This window comes from Euprymna scolopes, chromosome 18 (assembly GCF_053919585.1).
Source record: "Euprymna scolopes isolate OS-2025 chromosome 18, ASM5391958v1, whole genome shotgun sequence".
NCBI lineage: Eukaryota > Metazoa > Mollusca > Cephalopoda > Sepiida > Sepiolidae > Euprymna > Euprymna scolopes.
The window spans coordinates 62,593,263-62,612,463 of NC_136499.1; the positions used below are offsets into that span (position 1 = coordinate 62,593,263).

At 33.4% G+C, this 19,201-nt stretch overlaps 1 protein-coding gene across 1 annotated transcript in view; it reads left to right on the forward strand.

The window, feature by feature from the left end:
* The window catches only part of LOC145297633 (retinal guanylyl cyclase 1-like), a 1,014,990-nt gene that overhangs the window by 450,452 nt on the left and 545,337 nt on the right, over positions 1–19,201 (forward strand). Inside the window, exon 3 of the mRNA XM_080143738.1 lies at positions 17,498–17,582. Within this exon, the coding sequence (XP_079999864.1) occupies positions 17,498–17,582 (85 nt within the window). The remainder of the gene's footprint in view (positions 1–17,497; positions 17,583–19,201) is intronic.

Genomic DNA, 19,201 nt, shown 5'->3' on the forward strand with positions numbered 1-19,201 from the left:
TTTAATGTGTTGCCATAGATGGTTGTGTCATCAGCATAGTTGTCAACGAATGATTTAAGTATGTGTTTTGGGAGATCATTTATGTAGATCAGGAAGAGAGTTGGACCCAGGATGGATCCCTGAGAGACTCCATCATTAATACTGTGGGCTTCTGATTTCTGCCCATCAACCACTATTCTTATGAGCCTATCAGAGAGAAATGATTTAATAATTGAGAAAACATTTCCAGTTATACCGTAGCTGGAAATCTTGTGAAGTAGCCCTTTATACCATACCTTATCGAAGGCCTTTGAGATGTCAAGAGCAATTGCCCTAGAAATTAAGCCTTTGTCGCGATAATGCGTTCAATAAATAGGAATCTAGAATATATGATCCTATAAATTTCGCCTGATGCTAGGCATACTGATGAAAAAAAGAAACCATTGTCTTCGGTGATTCAAGTTTAATTAACTTCAATGAAGGTAACGATAGAAACTATCAAAGTCGTTTCTATAGTAAAAGGGTTAAGATGGATATGAGATAATCCACAATTTGATCTTTTAGTAAAATTGTCTTTCATTCATTCTTTGAAGACTGTAATGCTGGGTATGGAACAGCCAAACCAGCTACCAACATTGCCCTGCTTTTTATTTAAAAAAAAAACGAGAGCTCTTTTTAGTATCCTCGCTCTTCCCTTGAATTCAATTGTCTGGATCTCTTGTACTGGGTCCACCAGGAATATTTGTAAGGTGAGACTTCAAGTTCTTCTTCATACGCCTTATGCCACCTATAATGATTGGTATGATCGATATCTCCCTAAGATTCCTTATTAGTTGTTTTGTTTTTAGTGAATAGAAAAATTACTCCCTGTATATTTTGTGCGTGTAACGGATTGTTATTGTTTCTGAGGAACGTTATTCGCATTAATTCCACCGATAAATCCTTCATAAAGACATCGCGTACTTATGGGAATGACCACGGGATGGCTGTCAGTCTACCTAAGCAAAAGTGTTTCTGTGAAATTAACTGGTTCGAACTTAGCGCACCCTGATTGTCAAAACGTGCCGTGAAGCATTTAGTTATCATTAGCTCCATACAGCGGGTGTTCATGCCAGGAAGAAAAAACAAGCGAGGGAAGGTTTGATTCATCTATATTTATCTAAAAAAAAATGATAGTAATGTAGATATCTAAAAAGATAAGTTGTTTTCTCGCTCTGGTATTGATATAAACTGACTACTTTTTCGATTTAAACATTATTAAAATGAACTTCTTAATATACTCAGTCATTAATATCTGAGCGACTTTATGAAAGTTTACTAATTTGCATATTCCTTTGAAAAACGAGTGTTTATTAATAATTCATTTTTATGGTTCCTTATTATATTAGTGGGGGGGGTCCCGTTCGTAAAATACGCTTTAATTTATAGAGTCAATACAAAAAATAAAAACGCGACTTGGGTGCTATTAGTCAGAAGCAAAACAATAAAAAAAAAAACCTGGCAAAAAAAAAAAAAAAAGACAAGAAAAGAAAGTAGATAAAATGTCGCATGGTGGACGCGGACTTTCGCATTCGGAAGCGAATACGTTATCGATCGGACCACGACGACACAGAAGTTATAACGTTGCAAATTTTACTCTTGAAAATGAAAGCACGAATCGGCTGTTCACGCACGTACGATGAACAAACTCGTCGAAGGCAAAAGTTTTACCTGACCCTTCCTTCAAGCAAACCGACATTTCCACATAAAATAATTGAGTATTTTTTTCTAATTTTTTGATATTATGTGTCTCAGAGATCGTTCTTTCTAACGATATCAAGTTCGTGCCTGTTCGATGCGGATGACAAACGTTTGTAGCTGGCATCCAATCTCACAAACACTAGCGCATAAACACACACACAGACGGCTGAGATCTATATACTAGACTAGCGGAGGTGGGCAGCTGGTGTTGCCTGGTCGTAAATAAATTTGTGACAACGGGGGCGAACTGGCGTCGTTGCCCGTTCTTAAAAAAAAAATTGTGACAGAGGGTGGGCAAAAATTGTGACAATGGAGGCGATAGAGAGGCCGGTCATAAAAATAATTGACAACGGGGCCGAGGAGTGCCTTGTTGCACGGTCTTTAAGAAATTGTTACAGGGATTAAAAACAAACATAAAAAGAAAAAAATAATAAATAATAAACGATGGGTAGCGCAAAGCAAGGTATTTATTTTACACTTCTTTCAAACAAAACGACATTTCTACACGAGAAAAACGAAGGGTTTATTTTAATCTTTCGATATTTTTGTCCGAGTGATCGCTTCTTCTAACGATGCCGCGTTCGTGCCTGTATGATATGGATGACAAAAGTTTTTTAGCGGACATCGATGCTTCCATTCAGTCTCGAAAGACAAAGGATACCCCCTGTAAGGGCAGCTGCGCATGTAATTGTGTAGCAGGCTTTGCGCAATTTCCAATCACACCTCTCCTGAATCGACACTTTGAGTTCAGTGGCAAGGACAAGTTCATGACGACTGGAAACAATGCTGAGATAAGCAGAGAGCACATACAGCACCTGAAAGCCCTAAATTGTCATCCATTTGACTAGATTCCCCGTTGCTTATCTTTGGTGATCTAGCTGGGACCGGTGTGTCAACGTGATTTTGCCGTACATTTAGCGAACATACGAACACAGATACACACAGACGTTTTCGATTTATTTAATAGATTATTGGCTTCAAGTGACCTTGGCTGTGTGTGCTAAACTTCTCTACCAAACACCTCTCTAAATATTTGTTCTCTGGACTAGAAACTTTGGACTTCAGGAAAAATTTTAATCTGGCTTTTAGTCTTAAAAATAGCGCCTAAGAGGTCGAAATTGAAAAAAAAGTTTACTTTGGCAGTAGTAAATCGACTAACTTCTGAATATGCGTAGATATGCACTTTCAGCTTGGACTCGTTTCATTTGGAGACTTTTTTGTGAATTTCGTGGTAACTCAGACGTTAATGATGAAAGCTGAAGCGCTAAATAACAGCTAAGTCTAGAGCACTGAATGTTTTTGGTATTGATTCCAGGTGATGGCAATGAAGACATTTTTTGAAAGTATTATTATATATATTGGGTATCAACTAATAATCAATGGAGAATTTCTCTGTAATAATAAATATAAAATCTGCCTGAATTAAAATATCATATTTAAGCGTATTTTAGACCGGACAACATACCAGTTTTATATATATATAATTTTATACTATCTATATTATATTTTGTTCGTTCTTTTTTATGCACATGTAACCCTTTGCAAAAGGCCAACTATTATAATATTTAAAATTAATCGTTTCCTCAATTTCATTTACCGAAGAAAAATTTTCAGTATTGATTCCGTTCATGATAAACGATTACAGGATGATCTAGTCAGATTTAGCCATTTTTGTATATTTAAAAAAAAATTTAAATAACAACTAATTTCATAAATTACAGTCGAATTTAGGAAATGACACAAATAATTTCCAGATATTAACAATTCTCTGGAGCATGCTATAAAGAACAGCAACGTGTAATTTGGATCATACTTTTCCAAATTAAAAAAAAACATTTGAACACACCATTTAATGATACATTAATTTTTGCTGTCAACGCAAGAAACCATTAATTTGAACAGAAAGAAAGAAATCCTTTCTGGGATAATTAATTTAGCCGATTTTAAAAATAAAATTTAGTCATGAATCGAAAAATCAATAAACAATTGAAAACTGTTCAATTTATTAAACTTATTTACAAACTTTCACTTATTACTTGCAAGGATACCTGAAGTTGGCCGGCATTAAATGATGATCAACGAATCTTTTACAATCCTATACCTTTACTGTCATCGAAATCAGTGAAATCGCCCATTTTTTTTAATGAAATCGATTGATTGCCGGCTCTAGTTGGAGGCCCATCCCGGTTCATCGGGAGGAAGCTTCCTATGCCTCTACGCAGTGACTTAGTCCACATAACATTGTATTCTATATTGAACTGATTTTATGAAATTATTTTTTATATATGATGGTTTGAAGTAGAGATTAAAATGCAAAAGTCAAGTATTATGCTTCACTAGTGCTCTAAGCAGAAACATTCATTTCGAACGCGTCTCTGTCATATCAAAGAATCTATTGTTGAGTTTACGTCAGGCATTTCGGCTTGTGCGGTGATAATGGTTAAATTTAAGTTTAAATTTTTTTTTAATCAAGTATCATGGTGCAGTTGTGCTTTAAACTGAAGCATTTATTTTGAACGAGCCCCTGTCATATCAAAGACTTACTGTTGATTTTATATGCCGAACCTTTGGTAATACAACTTCTCACATGCATTTATGATTTTAGGCTGTGGAATGTGTAAAATTTAGTCAAAGTCGCCTGTTCCTTCCTTCATCGGATTTTCCCGATTATCGATACATACCAAAAATATTCCGATACAAAACTTATCTAGGAACACTGTCAGGCACATAAAGTATGTTCGTGTGAAATTTCATAAAATTAAACCCAGACGTTTTGGAGTCCATATGGAACAAAGTCACACACACACATAAACAAATTTCCTTTTATATAACAGTATAAATAAAGATAGAGATACAAAATATGTATTCTAGTCGATATGAAGAAAAAACTTTGAAAATATAGAATAGATCTTGAAGTGGCTTATGTTTGATTCCACGCTCTCACAAACTCTAAAATCGGGGCCTTCTTACTCATTTTGGGATGCAGTGTGATATCATACACAAAATATATATCCTGCTAGGTAGTACCTGTAAACCTGGTAGGTAGTACCATTCCAGGATTAGAATTGACCTGAGAGTAAATTTTAATCCATATTTACCTGAGTCTAAATTAGGGATCAGCGCTGGATGCCACATATTGCGAATAACCAAGGATGAATGCAAGTAGCAAAATGAACAGATAGGTTTTATTAATGGTTCACTATTGCATTATATAACTATTTCTGGTGTGTTCTGTTTTCTTTTTGCTTAACGGCAAGATTATAAATCCATCCCTTTGACCTTTGCGTCATGTTTGCGAAGAGATCTCGAGAAAGATACGAAACAGCGGACAAGTGGATTCTTCTTGCTTGTTTTCGTTGCAGCCTTGGAGTTTTCTTGTCTTTTAAAAATACACTCTTATAAAGTTTTTCTTGTTTGGGGTTATTTTTTTTTTTGTTTCTTTCTTTTTATGGACTAGATAGTTAGTTTCTTGTTTAGTGTTTTTCTTTGGTTTTACTCGTTGTTGTTTTTTTCTCCCTCCAGGTGAGAGCGGAAAACACAATCAAGTCTCTACATGACCTAACTAAACCTCTTTATCGACCGCCCTCTTCTTCTACGCCTTCGTCTTCCACTTCACCCCCCTTTTCTCCTCCTTCTTCTCATACAGTTTCTTTTTACTTCTTCTTTTAAGGCGCATTCATGTATCTACTTATAGTTTAGATGTTTAAATGTCACTATTACTTCTGCTCGGACAACTTTTTTCTAAAGATTTGACCATCGATTCTTTCCCCTTCTCCTTCCTCATCACCCGACTGAGTGTTAAATGTCAGTCTCATGTTACCGAACGGGGAACGAATAAATGTTAGGACGCCAGTTTGTTGAATGTCAACGTTGTAACTTTGAGTGTCTTAAGTCGCCTTTTCCCTATTGTTGAAGAAAAGTGTTATATACCGTGTAAAAGGTTTAGTCAAATATCAATGAGCACTAGGCCGGCAGCGTGGGTGGGGATGGGGGTTTTATCCTAATTTTCAACGATGACCACAGGAGATGAATGATTAAAGAAGATTTAGCATTTAGTGTCAATAGAGAATTACACAAGCCTGACTACGCAGTATTTATACATCTCCGAAACTTAAAAAGTTACTATTAGTTGGGGCTATTAATCGGAATCAGGAATTCGAGAAAATTAGTGCATATTTTCCGATGCCAAAAAAAGATTCGATTTACTTATCGTTTTTTTTTTTTTTTTTTGTGATTTTGATTTCAAACAAAATCTTCCACCACTAGTTGTAATAATAAAACAATAAATATTTATTGATTTTAAACTACCAGTAAAACTAAAATTTATAGATCACCCCCTCTACACACACTAGTTTATTTTTACGTTTGAGAAAATATATCGTAATTTAACGTGTGATTTTACGGTAATCGGGAAAAAAATAACAATTTCATAGTTAAATATTTAGAGATTTATAAAGAATCGGAATCGATAATTAAATCGGAATCGGAAATTAGTGAAAAATCGGCTATTGTATTAGCATCGGAAAAAATATCGGAATCGTCCCATCACTATTAATTATATAGACCTCTTTAATATATAATACTAACAGATTACCCGGTGTTGTCTGGCGGCAAAATACGCATAAATATTATATAATATTATATTAATGCAATATTCTTATTTATTATAAACATAAATACAGTAGGTATTAAACGTAACGTTAAATCCCTTTTTAAAAATGAAGACAAATAACTAAAAGAATCAGAGACATGTGCAAGCTAGTATTATATATTTTCTAGGAAGTCTATTTTTGTAAATAAAATGTGTTCGAGCCGAGATAAAAAACCTAAAATCAGTAATGCAAATACGATAGCCAGTAGGCCAGTTTAACATGATTTTAAAATGTTTTTTCAAGCCTACTTTTTCTTACCATAAGTAATCTGTCACATGAACGATTCGCGCATGCATAGTCGTGAAACAATTGACAAACAGATAAAAATCCGATGACGCTGTAGTAGAAACCGAAACCAAAACTTACGAAGAATTTTTGGTAAAATTATTTATTATGAGAAATAGGTCATAACGATTAAACGACAGTGTTTCGGAAGTACATAGATGAAAGTAGGCGCACAAAATAACACACATTATCATACTATTACATTGAAAATGTAAATTTACAAAGTTAAAATTGAATTTTTTGTATACATAATATCTCGAATGTTGAGCTTTTCATCTATTTAGGATTGACATATAAATAGTAGTAATAATATTTATAGTCAATTTAAGTTTACAGAATTATTCAATTTGTAAAATTGATGTTTCTGTTATCTCTCTCTATATATAAGCGAAAATGTATGTATGTGTGTATGTTTGTGTGTCTGCTAAAAACTTTCGACAGACACAACAAAAATTCACACTCGGTATCATATTAAAGCTCTATCCTTCGCTCAAAAAATATCGAAAAATTGGCCAAAAACCTTCATTTTTTCACCCCGAAATCGACAATTTTCGACAGGGGGGGTCAACAAAAACGGCCCTCTCGACCGGTTCTGCGCATGCGTCAGATGATGTCATGACCTTATTTACTTTAAATAGTAAAAAAAAAACTAAACACATTTCATGTACTTCGCGTTAGGTCAGTCGATTAGCTCGTTGGTTCATTATCTAAACATTTTGGGTTCGAATCGTGGTGTGAGATGTCTTTTTTTTCGATTTTTTAAATTTAAATATTGAACCAATGTTATTTAAGCCATTTTTCACATAACGTTCGTTTTTCTGGGTTTTTTTTACTTCACTTATCCACCCCCGACCACACACCCAAAAACACCTGGGTACTCATCGATTTTTTAAATTTTAATATCGAAACAGGCTTATTTAACCCATTTTTCACGTGTTGTTTTTCTGTTTTCATCATTCGTTTGCCTTACGTTAGTTTTTTTGTGTTTTTTCTCCGTGTAAGTGTTAACGTTGTTTCCTTTTTTTACTTCACTTATAACAAACAAACCTACGTCGTCGTCGTCGTCGTCGTCGTCGTCGTCGTCGTCGTCGTCGTCGTCGTCGTCGTCGTCGTCGTCGTCGTCGTCGTCGTAACGCTCGACGACTTCCGGGCGCGCACCTGTCAATTTCGTTCTTACTTAAATAAATTCAAACATCTTTAACTAACTCATTCTGGCTGGCCGATTTTATTTTCAAACTTCGCCTCAGGGCTTCCGGTTCGATCCTACCCCCCGGGTTCTTTTTTATTTAACACCACACACACCAACAAACACCCCCGCTAGTATATATATATATATATATATATATATATATATAACCTAGTGTAGTATAATAATTCTCCAAGTTATAAATACGAGGGGTGAGCAATAAGCAATGCCCCTGACCCACTTCCCATAGGAGTAGAGCAACGAATCTTGGCACAGGTATTATTCTTTCTCGACATAGGAACCTCCCAGAGTTATGCATTTCTCCCATTGTTTGATGCAGCTCTGGAGACCGTTTTTGTAGACGTGACTTCAGAAATCAAGGCTGCATCGTCTGGGAAACGCTTTCCTTTCAAAAACAACTTTATGGCTGGGAAGAGGTGAAAGTCAGAGGGTGAAAGGTCAGGAGAGTAGGGAAGATGGGGAGGCTTCTATAACCACACGCCCGTGCTTTTGATCTGGCGTTATGCGAGTTGTGGATCGGAGCGTTGTCCTGATGGAGGAGGGTACCTTTGCTGATCTTACCCCGCCTCTTGATTTTTATAGCTTCCCTTAATTTCCTCAAAAGTGAAGCATAATAGGCTCCTGTAATTGTGGTACCCTTTGCCAGGAAATCTGTCATCACTACTCCGTCCTGGTCCCAGAAGACTGAGCATAACCTTACCAGCAGAGGGCGGCACTCTTGCCTTCTTTGGAGGTGGTGAGTCCAAGTCCTTCCGCTGCATTCACTGGGCTTTGATCTCTGGATCATAGTGATGGACCCAGGTTTCTTCCTGTGTAATCAGTCTTTTGAAAAACTTTGACTCATCTTCTTGGCACATCTCCAAATTCATCGTCGAGCACTCGACGCGTTTTCGCTTCTGGAATGGTGTGAGCAATCTGGGAATCCATCTGGCAGATACCTTATGCATATGCAAATGGTCATGAATGATAGTTTCCACAGACCCTGTACTAATCTTGACATCTTGGGCTATTTGGCGAATAGTAATGCGCCGATCTTCCAAAATGGCAGCCTCAACTTGATTGACAGATGCCTCATCAATGGCAGAAGGGGGGGCGACCAGGTCTGAGAGCTGTTTTCACAGACTTCCGGCCATGTTTGAATTCACAATGCCAGCGTTTTACAAGGTAATATGATGGAACATTATCACCATAAGTTTATTCTATTTCATCAAAAGTCTCCTGTGGTGTGTGTCCTTTCAAATACAAAAACCGGATCAATGCTCGACATTCAACAGGTTCGATTTCACACCTGACTCAGTTCAAACACCTGTAAAACAGAAATCACAATTAGTTCAGAGCTGTAATTTGCCACATAAACCGTAGGGATATCAATCATTACACATGCAAAATTTCAGCTAGATCAGACAACTGGAAGTGGGTGAGGGGCATTACTTATTGCACGCCTCTTGTATAAAGTTTTCTCAGTTTTTTTTTAAATTTATTTCTTACTTTTCAAAGGTATCATTTACAATACGGTTTCGTATTGCGATTAACAAGGCTTCAAAAGTATGCTATTGCTGCATATTTAGTCACGTACTTGACAGGTGTTTACCTTTAAAAAAAGTTTATAAAAGCACGATTTTGGACAATTTGAATTGTTAATGTAACCTACACATTCTGCTGTTCTTTTCCTTCTCAGTTACGATGATTATGGATACCTCTTGGAAAGTAATCGATAATCAACTGAGAAAACTTTATATTTGTGACTTGGGGAATTACTTTACTACACTGTATGTGTTTTGAGGCATTCATTGAGTTTGGACTTTTTCTAAATCTACAAAATATATACAAAACAGATATTTTTCATTATAAAAAACTTTATTTGAGGAGAATTTTTAACCACTTACGATGGTATATACAAATCGAGTAAGTATTAAGTAAATGACTACCCTAACTTATATATATATATATATATATATATATATATATATATATATATATATATATATATATATATATATATATATATATATATATATACGCACACACGTGTATGTGCATATGCATGTACGGTTTGTTCGATTCCCATCGACAATCGCTGTTTGGTTTTGTCCTTAAAGTAACTATCTTGTTCCACTTAAGAAATTCATGTTCGGAAAGCGTATGTGCATTGGAGAGGTTTCTATGATACGTAGTGTTTGCTTTTATATATTAACCGACGGTTACTATGTTGTGCTAAAGATGCTAGGTGCGTGGATTTATTGTGTATATTTGATCTTGATATATCAAATCGACATTGAACAGATATTATTATGAACTCTTGTAACTATGGGCAAGTATTGGTACAAAGTGTGTGTATGTGCGTGTGTGCGAACATTATCCTTCTAACTCTAATTCGTAATTAAAGGCATCTATCTGTCGAAGTATACATTTATCAAAACAGACTTATCCAGTTGGATGGAATAGCGAATCGTAGGGGTCACACAGATCTCAATCTAAACCTGTCGCTTTAAACCGAAGAAAGCATATGTACAGGCTCAATTTTCAACTTATAATAGGTCGATCTTTTGCGAATTGGCTATAGATATATAGCAACATATTAGCAAGGTTGAACACACACGTATATATATATATATATATATATCTATATATATATATATATACACTGATTTACATACTGTACTGCTCCGCTATTTCACAGCTCATCAATTTACGCCATTTTACATTTTAATATATATATATATATATATATATATATATATATATATATATATATATATATTAAAATGTAAAATGGCGTAATGGAAACATATTAACAGGTATTCGCAGCTTCTCCACCAATTTGCGGATTTTAATCATGTTAAATTGCACTGCACTTTATTTCTATTTTGACGGACTGATTGTTGCTATTTTTCTGATGAGTTAAGGGCATAATAGATTCACTGATTGATGTAATGATTTAATGATTGATTTTTCGCTAAGTAACAGATACTGTAAAGAATTGTAAATCTCAACTGAATTAAAAGAAGATTGTCAACATCATGAACTTTGGAATATAGTTTCTTTGTCATTCATACTCTATATTGCTCTGTAATCACATTGTAGCTTCTTAAATAAGGATTGATATATATATATATATATATATATATATATATATATATATATATATATATATATATGAAAATATATTTTAATTTTAACAGATATATATATATATGTGTGTGTGTGTGTGTGTGTGCGTACGTGTTTTCGTGTGTATGAATATATACATATATGTGATCCATATTTACTACTAATCTAACGAGGCCGGATGCGGCGGTGGTCTGGTGGTTAACGACAGAGACTGACGATTTGGGTTTCCAAACTAGAAATCCATTTCGATCAAAAAAAAAAAAAACACTTTCAGTTAAGCTGTTGGCAACCTTCACGATATCCCTCTCGTAATCCCTGATGTTTTTCTACAGGGTAGAATCACATTAAAAAGTGATGTTCGTCTCGTTTACTAAGATTCGTTCATTTAGTAATCTTATAAATTTGGACGCTAAAAACAAACATTAAAAATTGATGTTCGTCTTCTTTAGTAAGATTCGTTCAATTAGTCATGTGATTTTTCTGGAAACTAAAAATCAACATAAAAATGTGAGGTTCGTCTCTACTTATATTCGTTCATTTATTAATGTCCGAATTTTGGAGGTTAAAAACCAACATTAAAAAAGTAATGTTCGTCTTTTTCACTAAGATTCTGTTCATTTAGTCGTGTCGTAATTTTAGACGCTAAAAACAAACATGAAAAAAAGTGAAGTTCGTCTCGTTTAAAAGATTCGTCCACTTAGTCATGTGAAAATTTTGGACGCTAAAAATCAAAATAAAAAAATAAAGTTCCTCTCGTTCAAGGTTCGTTCATTTATGTTATAATTGTGGACGCTAAAAACCAACATAAAAACGTAAAGTTCGTCTTAATTACCACGATTCGTTCATTTAGTCATGTAACAATTTTGGACGCTAAAAACCGTTAAAAACCCTCTCCCTATAAAAGGAGAAACGAATAATATAATTAATGTAGATTATATATGTTGTCTTCTTAAGTTTTATTGAGAGTTTTCTATTTGGTTACAATGTAATTAATCTAAATATAGGACGGCAAAACCTGCTATGATGTAAAAAAAATCTGCGACGTAATTGTTTAAAAGTAACAATCTATAAATCCCTCCCAAAAGCAAACACACCAAAAGCAAATAAAGGTGGTTCGTTTGTAATTGATACCCAAATAAAAAAAATAGAAAGCCCACAAAAGACAAAAAAACAATTGTAACGGTTTTAATCAGAAATCGATAGTATTATAAACGAAAAAAAAAAAGAAAAACACGCGAGCGAGCATTTATAAATAATGTACCCCACCATTCAAATTCCTTACAGATGAAAGAAAAAGTATATAAGCAAATGGAAAATAAAAGAAATGTCGAGTATATTGTATGTGTTGAATGCTTTCTAGTTTGTTAAATTGAGGTACATATAGGACCGTAAAATCGGATATGATGCAGAGAAAGATGCGGCGTAATTGTTTTAAATCTAACAATATGTAAATAACGGTAATGGAAGTAATCGAAAAAGTCCTGATTCATAGCAATGCGTGATGGCATCTGTAAGTTTAAATGGAATAAATGATGTACAATAATGAGCAACAATTGAACTTCCGTAGTGAATTAGGGCTGCGGTGTTCGTTTTTTTGTATGTTTTCATAATCCAGAATAATAGCATGTCATAGTTGCAGCCAATGACAATAGGCGAACTGTTATGGGGGGGGTCAGTATTTTTGAATAGCGAAGTGTACTGGTAGTTGTAAGCGTATGAGTGTGGACTCCAATCAATAAGCGTGTCAGAAAAATATAGGCATAATGATTGTAGAAGTATCCGGTCCTGTTTAGGAGAATGGGAGGATTTTTCAGTTAGAGAGGAAAATATTAGCTACTTCGTCTTCAGGTCTTGGTAATCGTGATGATGTCGCTCTTAGGAAATAAAATTTTATTATATCTAATAAACGTGTCTGTAACGGCGTTACATATGTTACATAAGATGGTGGGCAAAAGTTTAGACGCAATAAATTCGGATGTGGCATCTGTCATTGCAAACCTATCGTAATTGGTCCAGAGGGGAATTTCTGCAATCAATTTATTATATAGAAGATAGAACATTCATTAATCTTTCGGTTTTCGGAGCTTTGTCATAATGGTCGCTTATTTGCTATCGATTGGAAGATCCACACTTATTTTCATCTTTCACTTAACAAACAACTGAAGTAGGTTGAAGCTTCTGTTTATTTTAATTTCTGATTCATACACTACAGTATCTCTCTCTGTGTCAGCTCACTATTCGATCTACGGACATCACATCAATAGAGATTGATGAAAACAGGACAGATCTAGTGATTGCATCGCATAAGCTGATGAACTGAACTTTATGTAAATAACGTAATTTATATAGATTATTCAAATTCGGGAAATGTAGATCATTCTCTGTTTATTTAAATGGAGGGGTCTACAGCACCGCCCATTTTTTCCTGCCTGTCATAATAAAGGTGTCATCCTACTTTTCTTCATTAGCTGTATATTTTTGAACTAGTTATTTTGGATGACTTAAATATTGTGTTTATTAAAAAGGGTTGATAATTGCATTAGTTATATGACCCCAAAAGCACATTAGTTATATGCATTTATGAAGATTTTTCCAACTAATATAAAATATAATAAGCCGTGGAGTACAAGAAATAGATACACAGTTGTCAGAAAAATATTCTTCTTTTCAATATATATATATATATATATATATATATATATATATATATAAATTTAAAGAAATAATTTCTTGGTTATATGTGAATAATTTTCATGGTGCAAACGCCATATGAAATAAACAATGCAGATTTGTCGAAGACGTGTGTTTCTTGTAATAAATGAAAAGAATATTTTTGGAATGTCTTTCAAACTTTTATAAAAATTTTCAGGTAGCACCTTCTTATTGAATCACAAGATGTTTTAGTCTGTCGCAGGTGACTATTAATTTGGCAAATGTCGGCTTCAAATATTATTGGTTATAAGTTTAAAAACAAGAAAAATAGATAAATTAGTGTATCTATTTTTGATAATATTTTGTCTTATATATAATATATATATTCTCGAAATATATATTTAAATATGTATGTGCATATATATATATATATACATACATAATATATATATATATATATATATATATATATATATACTGACAGCAAAGGATATGCAATGTTTACTTGATATAAGCAATGGTAAACTTCGATCTAATAAAAATACCAATTATTTATATATAGATATTTTAATCCCAAACAAATAACAAAAGCTCACTACACAAATAATAGAGAGTAGAGTTTAATATAAGAGAAAGAAAATTAAAACTAAGTTGAATTTTATAATCAAATTTATTGTTCGACTGCATACTCCAAAAGACAATTTACAAAGTCCTTATTCCGCGGAGTTTCACAAAATGCTATTCTTGCTAATCTTCTCATCGGGGGATTGCTTTCTTTCTGCCATCTCTCTCACACACACATATATATATTTATATATATATATATATAGTTTGTCCACTGAGAATGATACCCCCCTATATTTTATAGTCGCTGCTGTCAATATGACTTGTCGATTCCGCAAAATATTTAATTAGTCATACTAAGAAAATATGAATATTTGGTTTATATGTTATATTTTCTGTTTATAGTCGAACTCAAAATGGATATTTAATTTTTCGAACCAATTGTGACTAAAGATTAATTATAAATACATTTCCGATAAATCGTACCAAAGTAATTTGCTTACTTTGAAATTTCTATCGTTGTTACATCAATAGATCTATAGAATAGAGCATCTTTTTAAATTTGCAGACAATGAAATTTCAGGAGAATCAGGAAAAAACGAAAAAAATTATTTTTTTTTATTTATACAATTTACTACAACACAAGTCTGAATTTCCGAAATAGGTTACGACGGATTAATTTATCGTTTAAAGGTTGGGCAGATTTTTTGTTTGGAATCAAGCCTCGTTCTAGTATTAAAAACAAAGTCAATTTCTCCATATCGAGTTATCTCCCGTGATAAAATCCAGGCACTTTAGGACATCGAAATGAAATATGTTTTAGATGAAAGGGGGATAGTTTATTAAAATACACTTCTCAATAATAATACGCCGATCATTTTTACCAAGGGATTTTTTTAAGAAAGAGTTCAAAACTGTAAAACATATTATAAAAGTAAAATAAATGTTCTATATAAAAAAAGCCGTAGTTGTATGCGTGCATCTGTCTGTATGTAAATAGTTTACCCATAAACGCTTATAACTTCTGATCATATAACATTGAAATTAACAGGAAATAGAAATCATACATCTAGGATAGTTTATAATGACTAACGTCTTCGGGTGTATAAATAATGCTGATAGACATATATCGGCATGTTTTAATGCAAACTGTTCATTTCAACTTGCCGGCATATTTTTATTTCTTTCTGCGCATGCACAAATTCAATTTATTTCTTCAAGTCCTTTAATATTAAATCTTCCTTGACTATCTCTCGTTAGCTATATCGGTATGACACACGGCTGGAGCGCTAAGTCTTTTAGTTTCGATTCTAGCTGGTGACACCCAAGTCATTATTTCTTTTTTAATTTGAACTCACGACTATATATATCAAATACAAAATAATATTTAATAGAGAATTGGTTCAGTAATAATAAATACGAAATCTGTATGAATTAAAATATTGTTAAGTGTATTTTACGACCCTGCTAGTAAAAAGTTAAAATTCGGAATAATTCATAAGAAATAAACATTATAAAAGGCAGACAGTTTTCATTTTATTTCCTACATCAGTTATATATTCTTATGCTTATAATGGTGTCTGTTAATGAAATTGATATTTTCGTCTATATTGTTCAGAGACTTTACAACTTGATGTTTTACTGTTCATATATTTTTTTATTAATGTATACATTGACATGAATACTGCATGCGAACAAAGTTATTATATTTAACTGTAGATTATGAAAGGTTGTGAAAAATAATAGGAGTAAAAATGTTTAGATTATTGGAAGTAAAATAACCATCATAAAAAAAAATATACTAGCGTCGTCCGGTTGTACAATACGCTTAAACATGATATTTTTATTTATGCAGATTGTATATGTATTATTATAGAATCAATTCAATGTTATATATGAGGAAGAATAATTTGCCCGATGGACTAATACGAATAATAATAATAATAATAATAATAATAATAATAATAATAATAATAATAATAATAATAGCGTCGTTCTTCAAATTCCGTCTGTTTGTTTGGGCTTGGCTATGAATACACTGGAAATATTCCTTCTTGTTAATGTTTACTTATAGAATATACAAACAAATAATTTGCGGCGATTTTAAATGGTACTTCTTTCATTGTAAATTGAACTCATTAATAAGAAAACATTAAAATAAAATGTTGATGTATACCCGGGATTAAACAGGGGATCATGCGATCTGTAGTCGAATGCTCTAACCCTGAGTTATATCTCCAGATGATAATAAATTTGATTTTTAAGAAGAAATACTTTGCTGAGATTTTTATTATTTCCCTATTCTGTAAAATTTCTTCTATTTATCTATAAAAGAGAAGGGCTATTTTTAAGATCCGATTTCTTTTATTTTCGAAAATGATTTACTGGAATGTTATTATTTCTCTTGACCGATGTAACGTAAAATATTCCCTGTAAAAATTGTTCTTTTATCTGTAAGAGAAAATACTTTTTAAGATCGGATTTTTCCGATTTTCGAGAATTATCAGGGGAATTTCTGTACAAAACATATCTAAGAACACTGCCAGATATATAAATTAGATTTGTGTTGCCGTTTCGAGACCTATGAGGAACCCCCCCCTCTCTCTCTCTCTCTCTCTCTCTCTCACATACTTATACACTCTCTCTCTCTCTCTCTCACACACACAGAAACCTACAAAGTGACTTTTCTATAATGGTATAACTATATGTGTGTGTGTGTATATATATATACAGAGAGAGAGAGAGAGAGAGAGAAAGAGAGAGAGAGTAGGGAGGTAGAGAAAGCTGTAAAGAAATATATGAGTGTGTTTGTGTGAGTGTGTATACGTCTGTATACACTAAACTGGAAACATATGTGACATGTTATGTTTTTCTAACATCCTATGCCAAAACTGAGCTAATTCAAGAGAGATTGCGGTATATTAATAATAGAGCTCATCAATAATGTTACTAATTTTCTGTTCTCTAAATATTTCTTGTTGCGTCATAGATTCAAGCGAGTTTTCACTAATATTCATTTGTCCAGGTGATCCTTGTAACAGAAGCCCAGGATGTGTTTCTCGAGTTTGACTTCCTCATTACGTACTGCGTATTTAAAATTACGATACCCTGCCCTAACGATTTTGCTCAAAAAGGCAGATCGCACTCGATCGTATTAACTATTTAAAGATAGCGTCAACCATCAACATTAATTCAAATATTTTGCATCGCATATTTCTTATTCAACGATTTGTGAACGTGATTTTTAAAGAATCGCATTACGTTCATTTCTTTTCTATTGGATTTTCTCTTCTTTTTTTCTCTCTAGCTTCAAGTCCTTTGATGGTCGCTTTAATTGCAATGTCGCTAGCTGGTCTCGTTTCCTTTGTGTGCTTGTTATATATGATGATCAGGTATGTATTTATTTATATCATTCCTCTTTTCCTGTGTATCTTTCTTTCTCTCTCTCTCTCTCTATCTATCTCTCAGAATCTCTTTCTTTCTCTCTCTCTGATATATATATATATATATATAATAAATTCCACAGCCAAACAACGTCGCAGCCTACAAGAGCCAGGACAGTCAAAGAACCGTATGCCCAAGACTCGAGTTTCGCCCTCATTTGGGCTCATCAGTTTGACACATCTGAACTCAGGATTCGAAACCCGAGCCTCTTGCATGCAAGGCAAGTACTCTACCAACTGAGCAAACTCCCCGCACACAAAAATTTCTATTAACCAACACAGATCAAGCAAACCGCGCCGAAATCCGACTGTGAAATGAACCTACTTCGTCTCAACAAGGTACGCGGTCATCCAACCAGCTAATAACCCCAAGCCGATGTCTCACAAGTAGGAGTTTTAACTCGAAAGGACGTAGCCATCCAGCAATGCTAACCAAGCTAGCAACTTGCTCTTTTTGTCTGCGACATTGTTTGGTTGTGGAATGTATTATATACAATCTCTCGCATTCTGAATATATATATATATATATATATATATATATATATATATATATATATATAATTCAAGATGGCGTAAAGGTAAAATATAAAGGTAACTGCAGCTTCTCTTCCAAATTTTCAGATTCTCACCATGTCGAATCACATTTTAATTCCTTTTAGTGGATTGATTGTTGCTATTTCTTCTGATGATCTGAGGGTATAATGGATTCACTAATTAATATAATTATTAAGTGATTGATTTTGCGCTACGAAACAGACACTGTCAGGAACTGTAAGAATCAATTGATGTAAAGGAATATAATATAAAATTGTCAACATCATGTATTTTGGAATATAAATTTGTCATTTATTATATATATATATATATATATATATATATATATATGTATATATATATATATATATTCACGTGAAATCACCTTTTTCTTCAATATTTTCCCTCTCCTTCACTATTCATTACCAAGTAAGATCTATGACTTACTTGTAGTTTCATCAAATACTTTTGCAAGCAAAATCCGATCTTGCATTTTGCATAATTCTACCCTCTGATGAGAAGGAAAGTATTTATTCGAAAGTCGGCGGATTAAGGACTATCCATTCATTTTGTGCTTCCATTTTAAAAATTAAACATGTTTTAACCTTCCTCCTCCTCCTCTCTCTCTCTCTCTCTCGCTCTCTCTCTCTCTCTATATATATATATATATATTTCAAAGTCTTTTTAATGTTTTATTAACTACTTTTTTTATTGTTGAATGTACTTTTGTGGTCATAGTATCGAGTCAACAAAAAAAAACACCGTATGAAAACAACACTAGCGAATAAATACTGGGAACTCAAGGAAAGCGGACATTCGCCGGTAGTCGAATGGAAAAAATTAAGACAAGCTACCACGTGTAGGGAGCTAGACGACCTATGCAGGTTTTGCCTTCATGAAAAATTTGCTATCCTGTACTTTAAAGAACCCCAACATCTATTAAACTGTAGAAGAGAAATAGCAAACAACTGTGTTCACAAGATAAAATTTACTCTAGGATAGCGATACAAAATAGTTGTAAAACTAAGAAAAAC